Source organism: Hermetia illucens, chromosome 5 (assembly GCF_905115235.1).
Source record: "Hermetia illucens chromosome 5, iHerIll2.2.curated.20191125, whole genome shotgun sequence".
In the NCBI taxonomy this organism is placed as follows: domain Eukaryota; kingdom Metazoa; phylum Arthropoda; class Insecta; order Diptera; family Stratiomyidae; genus Hermetia; species Hermetia illucens.
In genome coordinates, this window is record NC_051853.1 from 53,843,544 (window position 1) to 53,870,297 (window position 26,754).

Genomic DNA, 26,754 nt, shown 5'->3' on the forward strand with positions numbered 1-26,754 from the left:
GTTTTCTTTTTTTTCATTTTCTTATAAAGAGCCTCAATGATGAGGGGTGTGAGGTGTTTGGAAGTCGAAAATTCATTTTCAATTTGCTTAATTTGTATCGTGCATTCATCTGCAGTCCAAGTGGGCTATATTCGTAATCCACGAAATTTGATAGAATAGTGAGCGGCAACCTGGATTTCGAAAGGGCTTTATCTATGTGCACGTAAGAGACTGCCGGAACTATACCAGGAGAGCGGGTATTTCTGTTCAACATTCATCATTATCTGCGGGACCACCGTAGTTAGTTAGTTTAGTTTACTGGGGGGAACCGCAGCACCAGCCGCTCAGGCCATTGTTAGGTTCATTGCACTATCCCCGTAAATCAATTCAATGGCTTCCTACCTACGGCGTTCGCAGGCTTTAGCAGATTCTTCATTGAAGAAATCCTTGCCAAGATGTCTTCGTCTGAGATCTGAGGAAGCCGGGCAGCTGCATAAAAAGTGCAGGGCCTTCTCCTCCTCACATTGGCTGCACATAACCAAAACCACTACCCTAATCTTTTCCATATGGTAGTTTAAGGAGCAGTGTCCCGATAAAAGCCCTACTAGGGTTTTCATGTCCCACTTCTTAAGGGACAACAAAAATGCCGTTCTAGTAGCCCTAGGCTTTTTCACTAGGATTTTCGCCTGCCGACAAGAGTCCAAATTTCTCCACTCGGCTTTATATATCATATTCCGAGGGGTCGGGCCAGTTCTATAATCGGATTCCCGAGAACGCCCCTGCGCCCGATTCGCCCTCTATGACTGATCCGTCGGCGAAGATTATTAAGTCTGTAATCTGAAAAGACTCATGGTGATTTGTCGACCATTCTTCTCTTTCGTTGATTACGACAGTGTATGTTTTTTCAAAGACGAATCTGGAAACCATATGATCGGTCGGCATCAGAGCTACCGGATGTTTGTCAAGGAATTACCAGATAGACGCATGACCGTGTGATTGGCCGCCTTTCCACGCTCCAATGGCTGCTTTCCGTTTCACCTCCAAATGAATGGGGGGCAAATTTAGGATAGCTTCAAGTGCTGCAGTCGGCGTAGTACTCATTGCTCCAGTGACCCTTAGGCAACCAAGTCTCCGAATCTGCGTTAGCAGCTTCCTGCTGATAGCAAAGTTCAGTTTTGGCCACCAGACAATGCATGCATACATCCAGTATATCCGTTTTGGTGAAAGTCCCTATCCCATTCCTACAGCACGAGAGCAATCTGCAGGATTTCTGATATTGTTCCTGGATATGGTGCTTCTACGTTAACTTGAAATCGCAATGTACTCCTAAATACTTGAATGTTTGTGCCAGCTGGATGTCCGCCCCTGCTAAGGTGGGTAGCGTATAGCTGCCCGACCTGATGTTGCTAGTGAACATAACTAGTCCAGTCTTCCTAGCGTTCACCGTGAGTCCATTGCGGAAGCACCAACTGTGAATTTCATGCAGAGTTGCATTCAAGCGGTCACATACTGTGTCCCCAAACTTGCCGGTAATTATTACGGCCAGGTCGTCCGCAAATGCTTGCGCGAAGACTTTTCTGTCCTCCAGAAGCCACAGCAGGGTATCCATTACCAAGAGCCATAACAGTGGAGAGAGAACCCTTCCCTGTGTGCAGCCCCTAAGACATCCTGCTTCAATAGACTTCTGGCCGACCGATATGTGGATTTTTCTCCACTCTAGCATGTGAAGCATACAACTGATTAGCAGCGGTTCGATTCCAAGCTGTCTTGGCGTATCACAAATTGCCGCGAATGAGGCATAATTGAAGGCATCTTCGATGTCCATGAATGCGCCTAAGGCGTATTCTTTTCCGAACATCGGCTTTTCAATTTTTGCATGAGTTCATGGAGTGCTGTCTCCGTGGATTTGCCTTTCTGGTAGGCGTGTTGCCTATGGTGAAGTGGCCACTTAGGAATGTGTGTATCCTTTATAAACCGATCTGCTAGTCTTTCTAGTCCTTTTAGTAGAAAGGACGTTAAAGTGATCGGTCGGAAGCTTTTTACGTCTGTGTAGGTGGATTTCCCTGATTTGGGAATGAATAACACCTTCACGTCACGCCATTAAATTCGAATATAAGCGTGGCTAGGCATGCGCGATATATATTCCGAATGCGTAGACCCAGGGCATCGATTCTCTCTATTACTAGCGCAGAAATGATGCCATCCGGACCTGCAGACTTGTATCTATGGAACGAGTTAAAGGCCCATTCTACTCAATCCAGTGATGCTACTTTGCATACCAGATTGCAGTCTCTCGGTTGAGGGCTGTATGCACCTGTTGGCCCCGAGATTAGATTTTGGATGCGGCCTGGAAAGTGCACTTCAAGCAGATGGTTTGCCATTTCTTCGTCGCTTTCTGTGCACCTCCCGTTCTATAAACGTAAAAAACCCAGTTTCTGGCTACGTTCTTTAACCAGAATCCACTTCAGCTTTGAGGTTGCCTCAAGAGAGTTAGTCTCTTAGCAAAAGCGTCTCGAAGATGATCGTTTAGCTGATCTTATGCTCTTCTTTAGAGCCTTCTGTGTCTCTTTATAGCGATTCCAGCTGGTGCATGAGTCACACTTCAAAGCACAGTTGAGGAGCATCCTTATCGTTCTCCCCTCTTTTGCCAAATCCGAGTTCCACCATGGTGTTTTACCCTTCGTTTGATACTCTCCACTCTCCGACCAGAGCCGCGATGTCAGAAGATGTCACCGTGATGTCGATGACCTCTCGCCTGACCACGTTGAAGAAAGTGGGTTCATTACCCAAACTAAGGATCTTCAAGTCGGTTCCTACTAGTGACTCCAAGGGCCTCGATCCTCTTGCATTAATGTTGGAACTTCCCCAGCATATGTTTTGAGCGTTGACATCACATCCTGCTATCATCCCCGTGACTCTACTTTTGGCATATTGAATAGCTCTCATGAATGTTCCACTGGGAACGTCTTCTGCGTCAAAGGGGAAATATGCAAAGCACCATACTATCTCTTTACTTCCCTGTTGACTTTTTATGGTTGGTTTAGGCGATGTAGTGTCGCCATCACATAGATCGTTAACCAAATTAGGCTGGAAGTCTTTTGAGACTACCATGCAGGAGTGGGGTCGATCGCTTCCATTGGCATACATCAGGTCAGCATGTTGGAAGGGTTGCCCCATCTCTCGGAGTTGGATCGTCACGATCGAGGTTTAATTGTGTTTGTTTCACAGGTTTATGTTTTTGTTTTTTTTTTTGTTTTTTCATAATTATCTGCCATAGCCTCAGTTTTATCGGGGAAAGTAGGTCGATCTCGGCAGAGCCCCTTTTTGTCGAGACAAGGCTAGTTGAAACTGGAAGTCGCCTGGTACCCAGAGTTCACCGCTTACGGCCAAACCTTAACCACTGTGACCATTCACCTCTCGGCACGGTAGTCACACCTTGGCATGGGGTTTTGATTACCGCTTAGCTTCAGGTGTCACCTGGATCCTGGAGGATCTTCCTTACTGAGCTCCCTCACCACGACAAGATAGATAATCGTCGAGGGAGGACCGGGACCACCGTGAAACATTGCATCGCAAAGAGGGCTCTGGTATAATGTATATTCATGTCAACCATCTGTTAAGTATTCTGAGCGCACTCTAGGACTAGAGCATATTTTGTGTTGCTAGGTAGTATATCCACATTCATGGCATTCCTCAACTTCATCTACCCCCAGCGATGTAACCTTACGCACTTGCGGTCCTTAAGTGTACCAGTAGATTCACGACAATTGGAAGACCATTCAAACAAAAGCCATTCAGATACTTTCTGCATCCGTTTAATCAACCCCATTATCAATTCATGGAATCGGTGTATAAGTCCAATATTCTTGCTAGTGACGATCACATCGAATGGATTTGTTCTTCTCCTTTCGTTTCTTTCGCAAAGATGGTTCTCAATCACTAGAAGATCGAGGATTATTTCCATGATGACGCTCACTGCCGCACTCGATGTTGTCCTAAATGTGGTGGCCAATGCTTCCACCCACACTTCGTTTTAGTTCTCTACCAAATCCAGTTTAACCAATAATGATTTGATAGTGTGAACGACGTACTATTGTACTTTACTGCAACCACCTGGCCCGTAATACAAACAGCGAGGACTTTATCCTGCATTGCAATTTATGAAAGAAGTTTCAGCATGAAATCCTGACGAACTTTTGCTGTAACAAGTTACTTATTCTTCCCTTCAACCCACAAGTTCGATACTTCTTTCATAACCTAACCAAGCTTCAGAGCTCCGTTGACTTCTTACGGAAACGCTTTCCGTTATTCTTTTCTCCACTTCCAATATCGAAAAAGATGGTCTAGTGGTTATTGTCAAATAGCGTACCCTCACCTACTGCATCATCCGCCATGTCAAGGAGGTACTGACATAGATCAACTAACGACCCTAACCCTCGCCATCGCACAGATCGTTGCCAGTACTATATCTTTCCCCAAAGGCTTCGAGTAGGATTTTCTCCCAAATGACGCTTCGAAGGTTACAATCGCGCCCAATACTAAACTGCCCAACGTCTCCTTAGATAAGCGGATCATCAACCGAATGATGATGTCCAAATAAATGTCCGTGAAAAGAAATGCCTCTCCCAAAAGTTCCTCGACAATAAAACGCCAACCAATTGGTAAATTTACAAGAATGCCTACCAGGAAGGAAAGTAATCGCTGTCATCAGGAGATATAGTAGGCTCAGAATGGCGAGAGAGATTTGTATCGACTTGTCAAAAGCCGACATGAGCACACACGGGATATCGTAGTATCGCAAGAAGGCACCACCGTTCCAACATGGAAAAAGACAGATAATCCAGCAGAACGTTCATGTTGATAACCGTATTCGCGACATCGTTCAAATTACAATGAATCTAGCCGGGTTTGTCAAGAACTCTGGAACTACTGACACAATACACGCTGTGCTGTTACGCATGGAAAAACACGGTAAGAAACATCGCCCTATTTACAGTGCATTTCTGGATCTAAAGAAGTTATTTGATCGTGGCGGCACGAACTTAACTGGTATACTCTGCGGCAACACTTAGTCTCAGAAGAACTCGGGCGTTAGGTTAAATTGCTCTACCATGATCCAAAAAGTAAAGTCGGAAATGTGGCGGGTATATCAAAATTGCTTCACCACCACCACCGGAATGATCGCCCATGGAATACAATCTCAGACTGTATGTAAATAAGACAGAGTTTTTTTCGGCCGATGCCAATGAAACAGACCCCATCACTGTCAGTGGCCTATCCGCAACTGAGCGATCTAAATATCTTGGATCAATGCTATAAGCCAATGGTGAACTGCGTTATGAAATTGTTTCTCGCATTAGTGCAACCTGCATTAAGTGGTGTTTCCCAACTAGCGTTCTTCATGGTCGACGTATCAACGAGCGTCTGAAATTCAGAATTTACCGCAGTATCGTCCGTCCCGTTGCCTTCTATGGTTCTGAGTATTGGCCGACTATAAAAAAGTAATGAACGGTGTACTTCCGAAATGAGGATATCCACGATCGTAATGGGGTCGCACTGAAAATGGAAAAATTGCCAGAGACGCGTCTTCGATAGTATGATCATGTAATCTCGAATGTATGGTCATGTAAATTCGCTTGTCAAAATTGGTCGGAACACCAAAGTCGATGGGAAATAACCAAAAAGCCGGTCGAAACAATGATGGCTAGATACGCTGGATGGTGATTTGAAAGCCTCGCGACTCCATCGAGATTAGGCTTTTGATCAAGGAAAAGACCAGTGGACCCTGCTTCTGAACGGAACAAACGCAGAAGAAGAAGAAGTGGTGAGACGATACCTTCCTTAGTGAATAATGACGATACACAAGCCGTTTTGATATTCCTGTCACACCTCAATCCCTTCTTTTGCGATTGCTGTAGAATAGTTTAGCCCAGTAAATACGTTCCTCTGGCACTAGCTATTGTTGCAGTGCATACTAGATGAGATTGTGTGTATTGCGGCGTCTCTATATCGCGGAAGATAAAGTAAAAAGGAGAATATTTGTCCATGCACACAACAGAACTTATATCGTTTCGCTTAGAAACCGTTACGAAACTTGATGGAAATGTTGAAACTGTGAACTTCTAGGAGTACAATGAATAACGTCATTCTGCCTTGATTTTCAGGCGTGCGTAATATTTGCCGCTGAATATATCCCTGTGGAATATCAAATCCCTTTAGTCACGCTAATCTCTGGGTAGAGATGAGACACCGCCTGATGAGTTACCTCCTTCCTGGACGAAACCGTAAGTTGTCTTCAATTTGTTTGAAATACTTGACGGCTAACTCTATAAAAAAGTGGGAGCAAGTTGCTCTCCAATTGGCCCTGTAAAACATTAACTGAATGGAGAGTTAGGGTCCATCAATCCTTCCAGTTTTTCGGTTTTTCAAGTTGTTATCTCCAACTTCGGGGTTTAGGCTTCACTAATGATTGCTTACCCAGAAGACCTTAAAAATATAATCGTTTGCAATCACATGCTGCAAGGCTTTTCTTGTATGAGTTCCGGAGAATGTCCTTCTATGTTCTTATCTATGCTAATGACGGTCCTTTCCGTTTGATTTGAAGTCATTTTGGTATTCCTTTTCCTATTTAACACGGAAAAAATGACGTGTGTTAAGATTTGTTGGAAAAACAGTGGTAGTTGATTGGTACTATACCTTTTCACGGTATTCAATTATTTCAATAAGGGCCCACTCATTGTAAGCCAGTCTGTTTTCGTATCAGAAGTATATTATGGGAGAAGTTCCAGTTAGGGTAAATGAAAATTATAAATTAAGACTGATTAATACGGGAAAAGTCCTCAAGCAGCCATATTAGTTGCTGTTTTTTTTCGAGAATTTTTATGTAACTATATTTCTCATTTGTATCCTTAGCTTATGTGGGTGTAGCATCCAATACAGGTTAATTGCAATATACATACTCCCCCGATATTTACTCTGCAAACGAAATAAGTATGAAAATGACGTAGACTGGAATTCCACGTGTTATCAAAATATAATTACGATCGACAAATACAATATCGAAATTTTAGTATTCAATTTTCCCAAGTCAGTAGACTTCGTACCCCTCTTAATCCGCTCCACACTCAATTCAACATTTATTCAATCACCTTCACGATTCTTACGATTTTTCTTATTCATAACATTTTGTCTTACAAGTGAGAGAGCACACCTCACGCCGGCATGAATGCTTCTTTCCAAACGATCGATTTTCTACCACGGGATAGGTTCTTACTGGAAAAAGGTGGAGACTGATCGCATTCGGAAAGTAACCGCCCGGCGTGAAAGTATGGACGCGGAAATAAGTGTAGTGACTAGCGGCAGTTGCTCTAATAGCGACGGCAACGGATCACAACAGCAGGACGACGATGACCGGAAGATCATCCTGGAGATTGGCTCGAGCTCGGCAAATTCATTTTATGCTAATCAACGAGCACCTATTCGATGGCCTCAATTGGACGTTGCGCCACCAGCTTACAACCCTGTGTACCCGGAGTTAAAGGAGCATAAAATAGTGAGGGTGCCGAATTTGTCTTGGAAGGAGCGAGCACTGCAAATGGAAAGAGGTAGGATTACTAGACCTTGCAAAAATATATGTTTTGTGATCGTCCTGAACATTTTCTGTAAAGTGTGTGCCGTGGAAAAGTTAATTGTGGGAAAGAGTGCTCCGTCTCTTCAGAAAAGTATATTAAGGAGCCATAGTTTCTACGGTGAGTTCTCGATCTGAAGAGAAATGGTTGATAGAGAATTGAGGCTCATTATAAAAGTGCAGTAGAATTTAATTTTGAAGAGTTTTCTTCTAGGGGTATGTGGAGTAATCACGAAGAGCAATTCACATAACGATTTATGCAATGGTTTGAATTAGGAGGCGGTTAATTGCCTTTGAAGATATTTTCCTTTTTATTGGCTAAAAGTATTTGGTAATACATACAAATACGGATTTCGGAGACCAACTATCACCTTCTTCAGTGTTTTATCTTCTGAAGATAAAACACTGAAGAAAGGGAAAGTTAGTTACCAAATAATTTTCATCAACGACGCAATAACCGGTATCCGGTATAGGCCTGCCTTAATAAGAAACTCCAGACATTCCGTTTTTGCGCCGAGGTTCACCAATTCGATATCCCTAAAATCTGTCTGGCGTCCTGGCGTACGCCATCGCTCCATCTCAGACAGGGTCTGCCTCATCTTCTTTTTCTACCTGCATCATCCTCGTCTATACGGATTAAGTGACCCGCCCACCGTAACCTATTAAGCCGGATTTTATCCACAACCTGAAGGTCATGGTATCACTCATAGATTTCGTCGTTATGTAGGCTACGGAATCGCCCATCCCCATGTAGGAGGCCAAAAATTCTTCAGAGGATTCTTCTCTCGAACGCGGCCAAGAGTTCGCAATTTTTCTTGCTAAGAACCCAAGTCTCCGAGGAATACACGAGGACTGGCAAGATCATTGTCTTGTACAGTAAGTGCTTTGACCCTACCGTGAGCCGTTTCAAGTGGAACTGTTTTTGTAAGCTGAAATAGGCTCTGTTGGCAGCCAAAAACCGTACGCAGATTTCATCATCGTAACTGTTATCGGTTGTGATTTTCGACCCTAGATAGAAGTCCTGTACTCTGAAGAAGCTTATTCAGTATTGTGCCAGAGCAGAGTACCCCGATGACATGATGCAGACAAGTGTTGACGAAGGCTTGAATGCTACCAGCAACAATACAGGTCATTTTCCATATGCTGTTCCTATATTCAAATTTATGTTTGGGTTTAAGATGCAACTCCAATTTTTGAAGAAAACAGTGGAAGCGGAATTAATACTGTTAATTCATCAAGCAAATTCGAGCCACGATCGACCGGGTCAACGCGTCTTGGATATGCAAGCAATTCAACGTTCTAGATTTTTTGTCCATTAATGCAAATAAGAAGATTGCGGTGACCCGCCGGCTGAGAACTTTGGTTTTATTAGTATTTATCTCCAGCCGGACTTTGTTGCACAGTCATTTCGCTAAGGTCCGTAACTCGTTGAGAAAGCAAGCAGAGGTGGAGGCATTTGGGGAAAGGGGATGGTTAAGCGCCGATCTCAACTCCACAGACGGTTCCAAACTGATCCGAAGGGTGTTACTGTGGTCATTAAAGGAGGACCTATAATTGTTTCGTAAGTGTTCTTTAAAATGCTCCGAAATTTCAGTTAATATCTTTGGCAGGAAGCAGGAAAATACTCCTCCAATTCTCACACTCAGGAGGATGATCTTTTTAAAACCTTAGCTATCATCTCTTTCTTTCCGGGGAATGACCTCAAGGAGAGGAGAATGCCATGTCCGACAGCTTTGCTTCGCTCGATTCCATTAATAGCAAAGATGATTTTTACTTTAAGGAGCAGCCCAATGTCTATATGTTACGATGATATCCACAGAACTATTAAACAAAATTTTATGTAAAAATATATCACAAGCATCCGAAATTTGAAAAGAAGTTCGACTAATCGGTCGGAAGCTTTTTGCGTCCGTATAGGGACGTGAAAAATGCATTTAATTCGGCCAATTGGAATCTAATACGGAAATCCCTAGCGAAGGTTGGTATTCCCGCCTATCTCGCCGCAATTGTCGATAGTTATTTAACTGAAAGGAGGCTCTGGTACGACACTGATGACGGACCGCAAGAGTACGTCGTTTCCGCGGGTGTCCCGCAGGGCTCCGTATTGGGCCCACTACTGTGGAACATCATGTACAACGATGTACTTAATCTTCCCCTTCCTAAGGAAGCCACAGTGGTGGGTTACGCTGACGACATTGCACTGGTTGTTGTCGCAAAGCATCTCGAAGATGCTGAGTTATACTCAAGCGAAGCAATCAGTGCTGTTAAAAGTTGGCTAAAGAGGTCAGGTCTGACACTGGCGGAGGAAAAAACAGAAGCGGTCCTCATCACGAAGCGCCGGAAGAGAAATTATGCTTGTATACGAATCGGGAATCATATCATCACTTCCAAGCCGACCATCAAATACTTGGGGGTGCTGATAGACAGGAAGCTCAGTTATAAGCAATACGTGCAGTATGTTTGCGATAGATCGTCCACTGCTAGTATGGCCCTGGCGAGGATGATGCCGAATGTGGGAGGGCCACGGCATACCTCTAGGTTGCTTATAGCCAGGGTGGTGACCTCAATCATGCTCTATGCGACCCCAGTTTGGAGGGAGGCACTGCAGATGTCAGTTAACACTAACAAACTGACTGCAGTATACAGGAGGACAGCCTTGAGGGTATGCTTTGCCTTCAAGACTGTCTCAGATGATGCAGCATTCGTCATCTCTGGAATGATGCCGATTGACATCTTGGCAGATGAGATGGAGAATATATACAATGCGAAGCCAACCTCTCCCTTATTGCAGACGAAGAACACTGAGAGGGAGAGATCCATAAATAGATGGCAAGAGCGGTGGGAACGCTCGGGAAAGCGTCGGTGAACTCACAGGCTGATTCCTGCCATCAAGGAGTGGTTGGAGAGACGACACGGTGAGATTAATTATAATCTCACCCAGTTTCTCACGGGACATGGAGGATACCTCAAATACCTTCACAGGTTTAAATTGGAGACCTCACCCGACTGCCCAAGTTGCGATGGAGTCCCAGAGGACCCAGAGCATGTATTCTTCCACTGCCCGATATTTGTGGAAGAAAGGAGGAATCTAGAGGAGACTCTAGGAGAGGTGCTGGTACCAGAAAATCTGGTGCCGAAAATGCTAGCACAAGCTACCAAGATAAATTGCGAAAGGCAGAGGAAAGGAGAAAAGCGCGGTCACGAGCGCCGCGTGTGGAAGAAAGGTGACAGAGCTAGAGTGAGCTGACTCCGCCCCGTGATGTAATACCTTATGGTGGTTCCGCGGGGCAGGGAGGGAGTCGGGGGTGGTTTTAGTGGGTAAAAATCCCACACGCTGGTGTTTCCAGACCAGTGTCTTTTGAAGATGTCCACCTCCTCAAAAAAAAAAAGACAGACAGACAGACGGACAGACAGACACCGTCTCGATTCTAATAAGGTTTTGTTTCACACAAAACCTTAAAAAAACAGCTTGTGGCTACGTTTTTTGGCAAGAGTCATTCGGTTTGCATAAGCGTCTCATGATGATCGCTTAATCGAGCTTGTGCTCTTTTTTAGAGCTTTCAAAACCTCTTTATACTTTATACCGATACCAGCCAGCGCTGAATCAGACTTCAGAGCACGATTGAGAAACGCCCTTGTCTTTCTCCTCTGTTTTGCAAAATTCGAGTTTCATATGATGTTTTACCTTCTTTGGCGTCTTGAATGAACAGCTTTCTTCAAAAACTTCTCTTTTGCTAGTTGTGATCATCTGTGGATGGATGGAGTTTAGTTCTGTTTTATACCTAGCCCAATCTGCCTTCTGCGGATTCCGAAATGGATTTACGAAATGAATGTGTGTGATCCCAGAATGTGATACCACGGTTTGATACTCCCCACTCTCCCACTCAACAGTCGCAATATCAGGGGATGCCACTGTGACGTCGATCACCTCTCGACTGACCATATTGAAGAAAGTGGGTTCATTACCCAAATTGAGGACCTGCACTTCGGTTCCTGCTAGATTCTCTAATAGTCTCGAACCTCTTCCGTCCATGTTAAAAGTTCCCCCACATATGTGGTGGGCGTTGATATCGCATCCTGTTATTACCCTCATTCCTTTACTTTTAACATAATGAATAACTATTATAAATGTTCCATTAGAAACTTCTTCTGCGTCATAGAGGAAATATGTAGAGCACCGTAGAATCTCCTTTTCTCCCTGTTAACTTTTTATGATTAGTTTGGCCGTTGTGGTGTCGCCGTCACACAGGTCGTTAACCAAATTAGCCTGGAGGTATTTTGAGACCACCATGGAGGAGCGGGGTCCATCACTTGCCGTATAACAGGTCAACATGTCGGAAGTTTAAGTACCCCAACAACAATCCATGATTCTTGTATGAGGTGTATAAATATCTTGCAACTATCGATCCGATGATTAATAAATCCGGTCGCCACTTTACAGTGCTGAAATTTTATTTGAAAAATATGGCACCTCATCTACGCTTCAAATGAAGATGCCGTAGGCTGCGAACCCCCTTCATTGGTTTTAGGAGCCGACACTTGTAATATGACGGTCCCGAGCTCGTAATAGAACCGACAGCCCATTTGTTCCCGAATCTTCTTAATATCCGATTTGAGAACGTCATTAGTAAGGAAAGTTCCCGGCCTATCGGCTCTATCTCCCCTCTTTGACTGCCTTACAGCACCCAGCTGGAGGTGTTGAGATTGTTCTAGACACCAAGTTGTTCCAAAACCTCAGCACCGTTACGCTCCTCTTCTGGAAGCCAGAGGAAACACTTTTTGAACGATGGTAGCTCATAGACCCTTTTTACATTTCACGGTATACATATACCGACGCAAAGCAAAATCTTATGCCTTGCAAGGATGCATTCCTTACAACTAGGAAGAGTTTCATCTTAAGCTGTTCATACTGCTCAATATCGTAACCGGAGGGATTGATGTGGTTAAACAAAACCCATCCATCAGTTTTGATAGCCTTGGCTGCAAATGAAGGTGTTGCCATTGTCCCAATCAAATTGCTTCCCAATTGAGTAAGTGGAGAATCTGAGTCTAGACTCAGGTTCTCCATCAATGAGCGTTCCCCCTTCACTCAGGGTTGGATCGTGACGATTGAGATTTAATTTTAGTTTCTTAAAGGTTTTTTATTTTTTGGGTTTTCATAATTGGCTGCCGTGGCTATAGTTTTACCAGAGAAAGTAAGTCGATTTCGGTAAGGTTAATTGAAACTTTTAGTCGCTTTGTACCCAGAGTCATGCCCATATCTTAACACCTGAGACCATTCAGCCTTCGGCACGGCAGTCACACATTGGCTTGAGGTTTTGATTACCACTTGGTTTCAGGTGTCATCTCCGGTTCTCTCAAAAATCCTGAGAATCTCAAATGATCTCTAGGGAGAGGAACGCATTCGTTTGATCGACAATAAAAAGTTTCCTTTCCGTGATCCTCATATTTTCCTGACTTCAGATCATTGCAGAACACTGGATGGAGTTTAAATTGCCGCACTATTGCTTCTAATCGACGCGAATAAGCTTCCCACAGATTTAACAAGAAGTGTATATGGTATGCTCGATGCAGAAGTCCATCCCGGGAGAACTGATATTGTAATAGCTATTATGTATACATCGCATGCTGCATCGAAGTAACATCTCGGAGAAATTTGAAATTCAAAAAGGGTCCACCGGGATTGCATTTAATCAACCATAGTATTTGTTTCTAAAATGATATTCACCAGGCTGCCTTGGGCGTGCAAGGACGGAGGAATTTCAATGAGCAATGACATTTCACCTCAAGAGCTTCGACTACGTTGATAACATCTACATGCTCTCTGATGGTCCTTGGTGGAAAGATTTTGGTTTTTGAAAGAGAAGAAGGAAATGACAGAAAATAAATCCCTGTAAAACCAAGCTTTTTCTTCTTAAGCGTTATCGTACTTTTCCCATCTAGGTTGATGGACAGAACAGTTTATAAACCTAGGTATCATTGTCTCTCTCCGGTAGTCTCAATCTTGATGTCTGTCGATGCATTAATATCGTTAAATCTGACTTTGCTATTTTGTCTAAAATCTTGAAAATCAACTACTTCGACACTAACATCAAGTTCAGGCTATTCCGCTCGCTGAGCTACTAAGTGGAAGTGGCACATGAAAGGTCACTACCTGAAATAATACCGAACGAAGAACCTTGTCGACGTACGAGCTGATTACCCTTGATCTTTTGATTAGAATTTGGAACTAACAGCAAATAAATCCCAAATTAAGAAAGAGTGATAATTGCATTCATCATCATCATCAACGGCGCAACAACCGGTATTCGGTATAGGCCTGCCTTAATAAGGAACTCCAGATACCCCGGTTTTACGCTTAGGTCCACCAATTCGATATCCCTAAGAGCTATCTGGCGTCCTGACCGACGCCATCGCTCCATCTCAGGCAAGGTCTGCCTCGTCTTCTTTTTCTACCATAGATATTGCCCTTATAGACTTTTCGGGCTGGATCCGGGACAAAATGTACCAACTGGTCCTCCAGGTTGGGATTTGGATAGGGCTGACAACCCTACACGGAAAACCGATGTTACGAAGCCACGGAAGGAGCCTCGGACAGAACAGATAATTGCATTGCTAGCTATAAAACGCATTGGAGCAGTATAGGAGTGGAGGTCTCTACACATGTCCTGGAAAAAGCTGAAACAGTAAAGTCGTAAACAGAATGTTTGGTCAGTAATCGATGAAAGAACTATGAGTAAGGGTAGCCTTTGGAAAGTATCTGTCATCCGCAAAAAGTCAGCCATACATTTCACGTCCAATTAGTGACTACAATATGGTTAATCTTGTACAAAATGTTTTAGATTCGGAACTTCTCTTAGGCGCAGGAGAATGGCTTGCCAAAAATTAGCAAATTATGTAACCAAATTAGCACATTATGTAAGAAACTTATTGAATCTTCGTAAACGGAAACCCCTGTTCCCATCTTACGTAATTCTCAAATCAATCATCTACCCTTAAAACGCTTCCCAGGTTCTGTATTTGTAGATATCTTTCCATCAAGCTCTTCGCATCGATCAGATCCAGATTCACGGATCTAATCACTCCACAAAATATTTCATCTCATTGTATCGTCATTATAAAATTCTGACATTTAGTGACTAATTAAACAAGATTTATCGCCAGATTATAAAAAGTCAGCCTGCGATAGGGAACGAACAAGAATGCGAGACATGAATAAAGCGTTTGACATGCTACGCTCCAAGCTACCTGTATCGAAGCCATCCGGAAAAAAATATTCAAAGATCGAATGTCTGAGGTAATTTTTGAATTTTCTAATTCAGTAGAAGAATGCACTTTTTGTTGTCACCCTTTAGGATCGCCATCAGCTATATTCGTCATTTACAAGCAATGCTCGATTATCCCCCACAATACACGTACGGGGAAAGTGTTGTGCACCAATCAGGCGGTTATATTGAACCCAATCCCCCGCCCACTTGGCCCATTACTATGTTACCTCAGCCACCTATGAATTGTTATTATTTACCTTAAGTGATATTGTGTTAGTTTGTTTCAATAAATTTGTTTGAAATATTGTATTTGATGTTTTCATTTCGTCGTTAGTCAGGCAAAGCTGACCTGTGATTGGTAAGAACTTGTCAACGCCTTTTCAAAGAGATGATGGTGGATATTTATAGGCAAGGGAAAACCCAACCCCTGACGAATGATTATTATTTGACATCTGCGGCTTAACATTAATGTGAAGAAAAAAATGATTTGGTTACTTCGTTTGAACAACGATTTATTTAAGCTGAAATTATTTTACATCCGTCGGTTTTTTTTTAAATATCAGTGCGAACTTTGAATAAATAAAAAAATATGTCTGTGATTAATTTAGAGTTAGATGCGAAACCATCCAACAAATAATGATAACCTGAGACCTTTTCCAGGATTTTTTCTTTTTAAAATGCTTCCAGGTCAGATCCAGGCATGCAAATACATTACAGGTGCACTTCGAAATAAATTAAGTTCCGGAACCAGCAGCGATCTTCAAATTAAAGCTCTATCACAACGTGTCGAGGTCTTCCTATCTTGGGCATAGCTTGGGGTGATTTTACTTAGAAAACTCCAGCTTTCTCAACGTCATGAATTTATCCAATACTTCTTCGGTGACTAATTTTCGCTGTCGTTGATGTTCTTCCACAATTGGTGAAATCGTCTAAATAAAAAGAATGTCCATGAGATTACATTTGCATTGTGAATGTTAATCTCTCAATTTACCTCAATTGCTAGCTTTTTCATTTCACCTGTCAGCATCTCTCCCTTTTTATAAGCCACCCTAACAGCTTCCAGTTTATCGTCATCTTCCAGGAAAAACCGTAATAGTTGGAATGGAACATCAACATCTGGATCTCCACCTAAGGCACGGTGTTCTTCTACAGTTGCACGTCCTCCAGAAAATGCTTTGCTATTTATCTAAGTTGAATTTCACAAATTAACTCCGAGTTCACAAAGTTCGACATAAAGCGGGGCACTCACCTTAGTTTTGATTTGCTTAGGAGTATCTGTTAGGAAAATAGCTGAGTTGTTATCACTGGCTGACATCTTTGTTTGTGCTCCTTGCAATGCCGGGAAGAAGGTCGAATGAATGAGAGCCGGTTTTGCGAATCCTAAACGCGGTGCCACGTCACGGGTCATACGGAAATATGGATCCTGATCAATAGCGCATGGAATCAAGCATGGTACTTTTGCCGGACCGAAGATGAATGGAAAAGAAGTTGATAGACATGGAGCCGCTTGGGCTGCAGGGAATGCGATTTTGCCAATAGGATCAGAATCACCAAAACCGAAAATTCCCTTAACTTGATTAAATGTCACGCATTTCTGGATACGGATGATATTCTGATACATGTTTGGACATTTTCTGTAATATTAGAGGATAATATCCGATTAAAAAACCTAAATAAGAAATTGGGTTTTGATCAAATTTATTGACTCCAGAAATTTTTGATACCATTTTCATTAAATTTACACAACCTCTTCCTGGCACAATCTTAAATTTCTGTACTAAAACCATTTTGGTTTCCTCAGTTTATTGAATTGGCGCTCGCGGAACTGTGAAAATGATTCCATTCTTATTGAATTGCGGGAATGCGTGGGGATTAAAGAAATTCGAGCCAAAATCCCAACGAGGCAACTCAAGAGCCAAATTTTATTAGAGCTGATCGATTTCTTCAAAAATCTTTGCGTCTCTCCTGTTTTACTAATATAATATTTTACTAAGATTCGTTTACCAATTAGTCAATCTTGAACTGATAACGATACAAGACTCACAACATTCAATATTCATTTCACAGTTTTGTGTTCTAAATATCATCTTCAAATAATGGATATTCGCGATGATATTCACTTCGCATCTGATTTGTACATAGCCCGCCTCCCTCGATGGCCGAGTTCTCGATATCTTTAACTCGGATGTGTGGATGTTTGTAAATTGTAATCGTCCTTATGCTGTTCCGCTGCTATAAACTTACTCTCTTTCGCATTAAGAGTGATGATCATCAAATTGAAGACAAGCGTCATTAAAAATCAAAAGAGGAAATGCATAACACTACAAGGAGTGAATAAGAAGCTGGCTTTCCGCCACTCAACACTCACAACTGAAGTTAGGCAACACATAATGACCTTACTCATAATCAAGTGTCTCACGTGTAATCCAACAACGAGAGTTTTATATCATTCTTTCTATGTTTCGAGATGCAAACTACGGAGAAAATTTCGTTTCATGCACGGACCATTCTTACAAAAAAATGACCTGCAGATTCGTTTGGAAAAAAACGCCTTTTAGGCTCTCCCTCCTCTCTGTCATGACTGCCACTTTTGGCCACACTGTTCTCAGAGTAAAAAGGCAATTCCCTAGGGACAAGAAGAAGTATCAGACAAACACATAACCCGTCGTGGATATTCCCTCCATCGAAGGCGATATCTGAGTTTGCGAGGTGTCCCGACCCACCACGCGGTGAATTCTTTCCTTTTCTTTTCAGCTTTGCATAAGTATGGCATTGCTTCGTGATTCGCTTTGGTGGTATGGATTTTGTTATGTATGTAATTTCCTATTGCATCGAACCAAAGACATGTGAGTTCTTTGCAATGATGTGAGAAAGGCTCTAGTTTCAAAGGCTTCGAACCACATTCTGGAATTGGCTAATGCTGATGCACATAAGTTGATGATGATGTCAACTGCAATTGATCTGCATGGTAGTTGACGAAAGCTAACTTACATATATACTCCGTTTATCTCATCGCCTCCGCCAGCCTAACTTTGTAGCTTTACGCATTAGAAACCTTTGTCTAAAGTAAGTAACCATCGGACATTTTCCTCTTTTCCTTTAGTCTTTGTCTCGTTCGCAAGCGAAATCGACTCGTCGTGATCGTTTGTGCCATTTTATTCTATCAAAGGCCTTATCTGGATGCACTCGTGAGACTTTCAAATCCCTATCTAGCGTATCAAGCCACCGTTGTTTCGGCCGGCCTTTTAGATGATTTAAATGGGGCGATTGAGGTGACTGCACTTCAAAGAACTGGCTTTGTAATCATGTTTTCCCAAACTCTAGCAGAATGCTTCGAATCATTATCATACTGGAATATAATATCTGAAACACTTTTTCCTCATTTTCGACTATTATTTAAAATAGTAATGTAGCCCTATGCAGGCTCTCTTTCCTACCACACATTCCGAACCCTCCTGACGTCATGCAATCCCACATCATCACTTAAGCGTATCCTTAACCATATGTGATCTCAACTATTCTCCTGCACCGCGCCATGTCCACTCAGGCAGATATTTCGGCCCCCTCCCCAGTCCGAAATAAAACACAGGTGGAAATATCTGTCTGCTTCAGACATAGACATCTGTCTGTCTGTTGTCTGAAATAGACACAAAAATGTGTCTGCCGCAGACAGAAATTTTGCCTGAAATTTAGATACAACAGACACTTGACTCTGTGGTGTCCGATACATACACACAGACGGATACCAGAAATAGATACAAATCTTTGTTTTTCTGCTGTCAATTTGCACGAGAACACAATTTCAATTAACAACCATACCAGCTCCTCTGCTCATTGCAAACAATCCACAAATTTATTTTTAATTAAAAGGTTAATTAGCCAAGAAGTAGGCTGTTGCGCAAAACACAAACAGGGTTGGTTATGTTTACAGTGATTACGATTACAGGATTACAATCGTAATCATGGCCTGTGATTACAATTCATCATCATCATCAACGGCGCAACAGCCGATATCCGGTCTAGGCCTGCCTTAATAAGGAACTCCAGACATCCCGGTTTTGCGCCGAGGTCCACCAACTCGATATCCCTAAAAGCTGTCTGGTGTCTTGGCCTACGCCATCGCTCCATCTCAAACAGAGTCTGCCTCGTCTTCTTTTTCCGGATGCCGCCAATGAGCTGTTGGAGAAGATGAGGATCAACGGTCCGGCGGGGACTGACGAAACCCCCACTTAAACAAATCATGCTGAGGGTAACACAGATAAATCTGCAGCACTCAAAGTGCACATCGGCTAATCTGCTTGTCTTCCTCCTAGAGGAAGACATCGACATCGCACTAATACAGGAGCCTTGAGTCAGATGCAACCGAACCATCAAACGGCTCCAAGGCAAATATTTTAATTTATTCCACAGCACAGGAGATGCGGATCAGGACAGACCTAGAGCATGTATCCTCGCGAGGAAGAGTCTGCACGTTTTCTGCGTCCGGACCTGAGTTCCAGCGAACTAGTCGTGGTCAAACTATTTCCCCGGCTCACATGGCTCATGACCGATCAGCTCCGCCAGAAGAACTACAACAGTAGACAAACACCATAACAACAAAGAAGGCCAACCTGTTGATAGGCTGCGATGCCAATGCAAGGCATACGCTTTGGGGCAGCCCGGAAATCAACGAGAAGGGTGAGCCATTTTTCGATTTTATTATTGCTCCAAACTTATCGGAGTGTAACAGGAACAGTACACCAAACTTCCATTTCCCCAGATCAGAGAACTGCGACTGTTGGGAGGAGGTCCTTGATATGACCCTAATAACCGACTATGGGATTTTCAGAGTGGAGAACTGGTGAGTGTCTTACCAGAGATCGTTCTCAGATCACAGTTGGATACTTTTCAGTCTAAATATCGCCGCAGAGGTCTCAAACCCTCCAAACCGTTCGGAGACCCCAGGAGGATCAACTGGAGAAAATTTGGTCAATTAAGAACAAACTCTCTGGTGCGCAAATTGGCAATATTGGCACGACAGATCAACTGGAGTCAAAGGTCGGGCTCTGGAAAAGGAATTTGATACCACCTTTTTTATGCAACGGATAATATCCATGCTAACTACCACGATAATCCAGTCGGATCTGGGAGGCAACCATTTGACCAGAGCTGCAAACAGAGGCACGCCTCAGGGTGACGCCATTTCTCTGGTACTCTGGTTAATAGTGATGGACGAAATTTTACGAATATTGGACAGCAGCGGAATGAAGGTAGTGGCGTATGCCGACGACTTGGTGATATTAGTGTCAGGGATGTTTCCGTCCATTATGAGCGACATCATGGAAGGAGCGTTGCAAAAGGTACGCCTGTGGGCCGCAAGATGCGGAGTAGGCATAAACCGAACCAAAGTGGAACTGATGCTATTCACCACCAAGACAAGGATACCTGACTTCCACCTACCACGGCTGAATGAACAAAGATTGGTTCTTTCCTCCAATGTAAAGTATCTGGGTGTAATCCTGGATCCAAAACTAAATTGGAGATTGAACATAGAACTGAGGGTTAAGAAGGCCTGTATAGCTTTCTATGCCTGCAAGAGAACCTTTGCAAAGAAGTGGGGTCTCTGGCCGAGGATGATTTTCTGGATGTACACTGCAGTGGTGCGTCCAATCCTAACGTACGGCTCTACTGTATGGTGGCAGGCTTTGAGCAAAAAATATAATAGAACGAAGTTTAATAGGATTCAAAAAACCGCATGTGCAGGTGCTACTGGGGCTCTGCAGTCCTGCCCGGCAGATGCTCTCAATGTACTTCTGCATCTTCTCTCCCTAGGCCTCCACATTAAATAGCTTGTAGCGTGTAGCGCCGTCAGATTACGTGAGTCCGGATGCTGGACCGCGAAGTCCTACGGCCACAGTAACATCTTAGACAACCAGGGCAAAGTGGAAGACCGGTGGCGTGTTGCAAGGTCATGACACAGTATTCTTTACCGATGGATCAAAAATGGTCTGTGGGGTCGGCGCGGGGATTCTCTCGAATACACACAGTGTATCGTATGGTCTCCCAGGTTTCGCCAGTGTATTACAAGCGGAAGTACTGGCGGCACTGGAAATCTGTCGATGGCTGGAGCATGATCCAAGCCTCAAGCCTAACATAGCCATTCTGACCGACAGCCAAGCGGCCATTAAGGCCTTGTACTCAGCGGCGACATCCTCCAGGCTGGTGGGACAGTGCAGAGACGCGCTGAACAGTCTGGGTGGCACGCTCAAAGTTACCTTCCTCTGGGTTCTCGGGCATGGGAACATAGAGGGGAATAAGCGGGCTGACGGATTGACCAGGCGGGGCTCTGCTCTTGGCAGCCCTTCGGCGGGTACAGTCGGTGTCTCGCTGGCGGCTGTCAAGGGCGGAGTCTATTCGCAGGCCTTTAACGGCGATGGCTTACCAGCTACGCGAAGTCAAGGTGGATTAGCTTCTGTACCAGACGCGTGCAAATGCATTCAAGATTACGGCGGTCTGCACTGAGCACTGGCCCATAGGGGACCATGCCGCCAGGCTCGGCATACCCTACAATTCGCATTTCCGAAGCTGTGGAAAAGGGGAGGAAACCCTTATGCACTTTCCCTGCGATTGCCCAGTTCTAGCCAGAGTCAGGTTACGGACACTGGATAAACCATTTTTGGAGACCTCAGAGAGATTTCTAGCTGGAGGATAGAAGAGCTGCTTTCCTTTGTGAATGCTACGGGCTGGCTCTGAAGATCCCCTGCTCTCATAACAACAGTCACGGTCTTAGGAGTTTGTGGCATCAAAACGATGTACCACAGCACTAATTGGGCTCCTCGGAGCGGGCACTGATACCTACTTACCTACCATCACTTATAATACAACAAAACGACAAGTAAAAATCTCTTTTTTTTTTGCTTGAACCTATGTACGATCATATAAAAGTAGTATTTAGTACCTTTTCGCCACATTTTCCAGTAACATAATTTTTCCGCTTACACAACTTACAGAACTACGGTACACTGTAGAAGGCAATGTGGTCTGCTTTGCGGTCGCACGTGATTATTAATCTGATATAGCTGAGATATTCATTCACAGCTAAGTGAATTGGAGTTCGACATTCAGTCAGGGTATAAATTCCTCTGTCACCAGTGAGATTCGAGCTACGAACTTTCACTGCGACAGCGACCGCTCTAACTACTAAATCATCCGTACAAGGGGAAAAGAAGAACTATTAGTCCCACCACTCACTTGATAATCTTTGACCCAGAAGCCTATATAGCCGGAACTCTCGCTCAAGATGCAGAAAGCACATATGGGCCCCCTGCGCAACGACCCAATCTAAAACGCAGTTGGCTTTTTGGTAATAAGAGAGATTTAAAATGTCCAAGCTGTTAGTTCACAAATTGCATAATACATAGAACAGAATGTCTTCGTTGATAGACTGAGAATAATTTTAAGTAATCATAGTTTGAGTAGAGACGAGGACCATATTCGGCGATCCTGCCGACGAAGACAGAAAAGGTCGAATTATGTGCGACTTTCCTTTGCAATCACATTTAGAAATTTTTACCATCTAATTTACTGCCTTGTTAAGAGCCTGAAGCTGCTTAGCTCTCTGACACAATAAATTTGTCTTAGATTTACACGCCGAATATATAAAAAAATCTCGAATGGAGATGTCTGATAATGATTCATCCACGTCAACTGCAGAAATCTTCTTGATAAAATTTTCAAATTTCATCAGATGCTTATTTTACTATCGCAAGCGATAATCATTTCGCAATTATCACTTACCCGAGATAATCCAAATTTGAGAAAATAAACGTCTTATTGACATCGAATCCAATAGCAATAATGTCCTTCGCGTTCTCCCTGGCCATTTTCATTGCTTCTTCTAGTTTCAAGTCTTTCCACAAGAATTTCTCGTCGTCAGTGAGCTGGATCACAAGCGGCACGTCGAAAGTTTCCTGGAGCCACCTGAATAAAAGAAAAGTAATTTAGCCACGCCTCTAACTGAATGAGTACATCCTTTAAAGATCGCTATCATTACTTCGTAAGAACGAACGGGATTAAATGTCCCATGTGAAGGGACCCGGAAGACGGGCCTCTCCCCGTATAAAGATAGAAAGGCTTGCCTTGCTCCTTCAAAGTTAGAATACTGTGCAGATCCCGATGGGAAAAGAATATCCCTCGGCGTATTAGGTGATGTGGCGGTTTCCCCGTGATTTTCTCAAACCTATCTATTAGCTCCTGGTCGATTTTCGACGAGCCAAACCTTTCTGGAATGGTAAACAAAGCATTAGAACTGGAAATATAGAAAGTGAAAGGCGGAACTCGGACACATACTTATAAGCTTGTCGTAATCAACTCCTGTGGTAGATTTACTTTCTACATTCCACGGATTCACGATGTCGTCATCCTCTTCAAGCGACCCATTGTTCAGATTTACGGCAGCAATGTTTTCGGCAACCTTTTCTGATTCAGTCATTTTCGTTTACAAATTGTATGACAACGTAGCTCCCAAAAAAATCACTATTCACTTCACCAGCGCGCCGCGTATACAGAGGTGGACATGTGCAACCAGCACGTTGACAGCTCAATGCTGACTGGTACCACAGCTTATCTGGAACAGCATCTAACGTCAAGCGACGAAAATTTAACGAAGATGTTCGTTGAAATGACGTTACTTTCAAATGTGGATAATTATTGCAGTTCGAATTATTAGCAGAGTCCATTTATTTAGGTTTGAAAATAGATACGAAATACGTTAAAGAGAAATCCAAAATGACTCCAATGGGATTCATTCCTTCATGTCTAGCGCATTGAACTATGATAAAGAAAGCTACGAAGTTCTGCGATTTCATTAAAGGAAAAAAAATTCTTATAGCGGTCCAGGATTAGCGCACTGAATGGTAGTTGCATTGTACGTAAATTCAATATAATTCCGATCTGACTTTGGGAATGGATCGAGAATTCAGCAGTTAAAAAAGGAACTGGTGTTGGTTAGGCTCGCGACAACTGGTATTCAAATAGAGTTATAGTGAATATTTATTGAGCCTCTGTGTGCAAACATTTATGAGCCTTATGAAACGACGCTTTGAAGAAATGAAACGACCCTGAGAGAAGATGGAGAAAGTTACGAAAGAATACTGAAGAACCAAAGGGAAGAAAGGCAGGATAAAAAGCTAATGTATAAAGAAATGAGCAAACAGAAGCCGTCAAGGTAGGATAAGAAGTCTATGCAGGAAATTAGGAGGAAGCCATCCCGGAAGTTGAAAAATGGCGAGAGAAGGTGGATACTTAGCGCCATTTAGCACCTATTTGGGAAATGGTAGGCTGGCGAGCAGAAGACAGGAAGGGGCAGATAAACATTGAAGCAAAAAATTATTTTACATAGATTGATAAAAACATGGCTTTCTCTAGCTTTACCAGACAGGTGATTAGGAAGCCCCCTGCTGCAGAGTGGAAATTAGTAGTTTATAAGCTTAAGTGTACAAGGCTGAAGCAGAGCGCAGTGTCTGTCCATCGAATTATGAACGATGATTTTTTTTTAGAAAATTTACTATATCTCTGGGTTTTTGATTGTGAGGAAAAATAAAAAAAATATTTTATCAATTCTATTTGTTTTTCCACTACCAAGGGTGGGATGTCAAAATCGAATTAGAACCATTATTTGCCTACCAGTCGCTACGTTCTGTCGAAAGTCGCTGGCCGATTTTTCAATATTGTTGTGCTTTTTGTGGCTTTGCTCGGGAAAATCTGAAAGTTAGGCTTAGAATAGTTATTTGCGAAGTTTGCAGTGTGCTTAACGATACACGTGAGCAAAAATATTGATTTTATTTTGCCAATACACCTCAGTTTTTTAATAATGGCAAATTAAAATGAAAGGAGTTAAAAAGGAGATACTAAGATAAAATTGAAGATGAAAGTGGTGTCCGGCAGACAACAACCGTGCACGGATTTCATCACCGTAACTGTTATCGGTTGTGATTTTCGACCCTAGATAGGAGAAATTACCAACTTTCTCAAAGTTGTATTCTCCTATCCTTATTCTTCCCGTTTGACCAGTGCGGGTTGATGTTGTTGATTGGTTGGTTTTCGGTGCTGACGTTGCCACCATATACTTTGTCTTGCCTTCGTTGATGTACAGCCCAAGATCTCGTGCCGCCTGCTCGATCTGGATGAAGGCAGCTTGTACGTCTCGGGTGGTTCTTCCCATGATGTCGATATCGTCAGCATAGACCAGTAGTTGGATGGACTTAAAGAGGATCGTACCCCTCACACTTACTCAGCATCACCGATCACTTTCTCGAGGGCCAGGTTAAAGAGGACGCATGATAGGTCATCCCCATGTCGTAGACCGTTGTTGATGTCGAATGATCTTGAGAGTGATCTTACTGCTTTTATCTGGCCTCGCACATTAGTCAGGGTCAGCCTAATCAGTCTTATTAATTTCGTCGGGATACCGAATTCTCTCATGGCCGTGTACAGTTTTACCCTGGCTATCATCGTTTGCCGCAGAGAAAAAATTCTAAAAACATAATAGCACAAAACATGTTTTGTACTTATTCAAGATTAATCAGAATAACAATCGAAAAGAATATGCAAACATTTAGGCCACGGCCTCCCTAACTAATTAAGCTCACGATGAGGATCAACCAAGTTAAACGCATCATAATGCACTAGGAGGCAATCAGTATATGCAAAAGGAATCAAATGGATTTTATAGGACCAAATCATCGGAAACAAATAATATCAAAACTAAAAAAATCACAGAAATTCAATAAACCTATTCCAAATAAGTCAATTCAGTTAACAGAATTTAAATAGAACGTTTAAGGGAAGCTATGATATAAAATTAGAAACCGTTTCATTTTGATCTACTAAACTCTTTTATCTGTGTGTAGATATACATATTTCGGACTACTTGTCGTCTTCCCTCGTGCTTGGATTTTTAATGTTAACTCAATATTTTCCCAATAGTCCTAACCGTCAATTGTCCATAGAAGGATTGCGATACAAAATTAAAATATCGCGGATAACAGACACCAGCGAATATCACTTCATATCCTACTGCATCTGAACCATCTGGGAAAGACGCATGCAATGCCTAGGAAAACAACAAGAAGAAGAGAATCCCATTGGCGACATTAATTGACAATTCGTCAGAAATGTCAGGGACTTTGTTGTGGTTGTCTCGCTACTGTCCCTGATCATTTGTAGGGGAAGATGGACATAAATTCGCCAATATGTCGTGTCTGCATGCAACACGCCATGGAGCTTATTGACTTCGAAGACGGAATCGAAGACGGTTCCACTCTCACAGTCCTTGATAGCTTCAACTTCTGTACTCAGCTCAGCGCGACAAAGGATGACGAGTTGCCCAAGCATCTGTGCACCAGCTGCGGCGATGAACTACGGAATGCTTTCAATTTCGTGCGAAAAGCACAGGAGGCTGACACTGCTCTTCGCCAAAAAATCAAAGAAGAAATCAGTCAAGAAACTGCGTATGTTATCGTTCAGACGGAGGATAATTACGATGGAGGTGAGACTATAGTTCCCGATCTAACACCGCTTTCTGACCAACGTCTATTCCAGAATTACTACCAGTCAAGGAAGGCGATTTGAAGGGAGATAACGTAAGTAGTTCTGCTCGAAAATGAAGATAACTTTCATTATTGTTCTGCTCTAAAGGATGATGTGATAGACATCCTGTACACAATTGAAGACGTTGAACTTAGTAACGAGGACAAGACTCTGGAGAGGATCCCCACTTTCTGCATTGAACGCTTAGAACATGGAGAAGTGCTCCCTGATGATAATCCAGAGGGAGGCGACAAAGCCCGCGACTCTATACCGAGGTTCAGCTGTAGCCAGTGCTCAAAACTGCTCGGTGAG

At 43.0% G+C, this 26,754-nt stretch overlaps 3 protein-coding genes across 4 annotated transcripts in view; 2 read left to right on the top strand and 1 right to left on the bottom strand.

The window, feature by feature from the left end:
• The first annotated feature begins 7,181 nt into the window (after nucleotides 1–7,181).
• Nucleotides 7,182–15,181, top strand: LOC119657626. Of its 2 annotated transcripts, none has more exons than XM_038064629.1 (3): nucleotides 7,182–7,583; nucleotides 14,759–14,903; nucleotides 14,962–15,181. In XM_038064629.1, the coding sequence occupies exons 1-3, from the start codon at nucleotides 7,205–7,207 to the stop codon at nucleotides 15,134–15,136; spliced, it is 699 nt and encodes a 232-aa protein (XP_037920557.1). In that variant the 5' UTR covers nucleotides 7,182–7,204; the 3' UTR covers nucleotides 15,137–15,181. The 2 variants fall into 2 exon arrangements, with proteins under 2 accessions (XP_037920557.1, XP_037920558.1); XM_038064630.1 differs by having other exon boundaries at nucleotides 14,771–14,903.
• Nucleotides 15,182–15,360: 179 nt separating this feature from the next.
• LOC119657625 (tryptophan--tRNA ligase, cytoplasmic) lies at nucleotides 15,361–23,455 on the bottom strand. Its single transcript, XM_038064628.1, has 6 exons — nucleotides 23,203–23,455; nucleotides 22,907–23,135; nucleotides 22,651–22,833; nucleotides 16,124–16,508; nucleotides 15,866–16,060; nucleotides 15,361–15,803 (listed from the first exon to the last, which is right to left on the bottom strand). The coding sequence occupies exons 1-6, from the start codon at nucleotides 23,342–23,344 to the stop codon at nucleotides 15,699–15,701; spliced, it is 1,239 nt and encodes a 412-aa protein (XP_037920556.1). The 5' UTR covers nucleotides 23,345–23,455; the 3' UTR covers nucleotides 15,361–15,698.
• A 2,542-nt stretch (nucleotides 23,456–25,997) lies between these two features.
• Nucleotides 25,998–26,754, top strand: part of LOC119658088 (zinc finger protein 420-like) — a 32,000-nt gene continuing 31,243 nt past the window's right edge. The window contains exons 1-3 of the mRNA XM_038065351.1: nucleotides 25,998–26,401; nucleotides 26,455–26,495; nucleotides 26,551–26,749. Coding sequence (XP_037921279.1) covers nucleotides 26,086–26,401; nucleotides 26,455–26,495; nucleotides 26,551–26,749 — 556 coding nt within the window. The 5' untranslated portion in view covers nucleotides 25,998–26,085. The remainder of the gene's footprint in view (nucleotides 26,402–26,454; nucleotides 26,496–26,550; nucleotides 26,750–26,754) is intronic.

Bases quoted from the DNA above. Each gene is read 5' to 3' on its own strand.
- LOC119657626 (XM_038064629.1), top strand. From the start codon at position 7,205: ATGCTTCTTTCCAAACGATCGATTTTCTACCACGGGATAGGTTCTTAC. The intron at 7,584-14,758 runs GTAGGATTACTA...TAATTAAACAAG, and splicing joins AGCACTGCAAATGGAAAGAG to ATTTATCGCCAGATTATAAA. The intron at 14,904-14,961 runs GTAATTTTTGAA...GTCACCCTTTAG, and splicing joins TCAAAGATCGAATGTCTGAG to GATCGCCATCAGCTATATTC.
- LOC119657625 (XM_038064628.1), bottom strand. From the start codon at position 23,344: ATGACTGAATCAGAAAAGGTTGCCGAAAACATTGCTGCCGTAAATCTG. The intron at 23,136-23,202 runs GTATGTGTCCGA...TTACCATTCCAG, and splicing joins TGATTACGACAAGCTTATAA to AAAGGTTTGGCTCGTCGAAA. The intron at 16,061-16,123 runs GTGAGTGCCCCG...AATTCAACTTAG, and splicing joins CTAAGCAAATCAAAACTAAG to ATAAATAGCAAAGCATTTTC.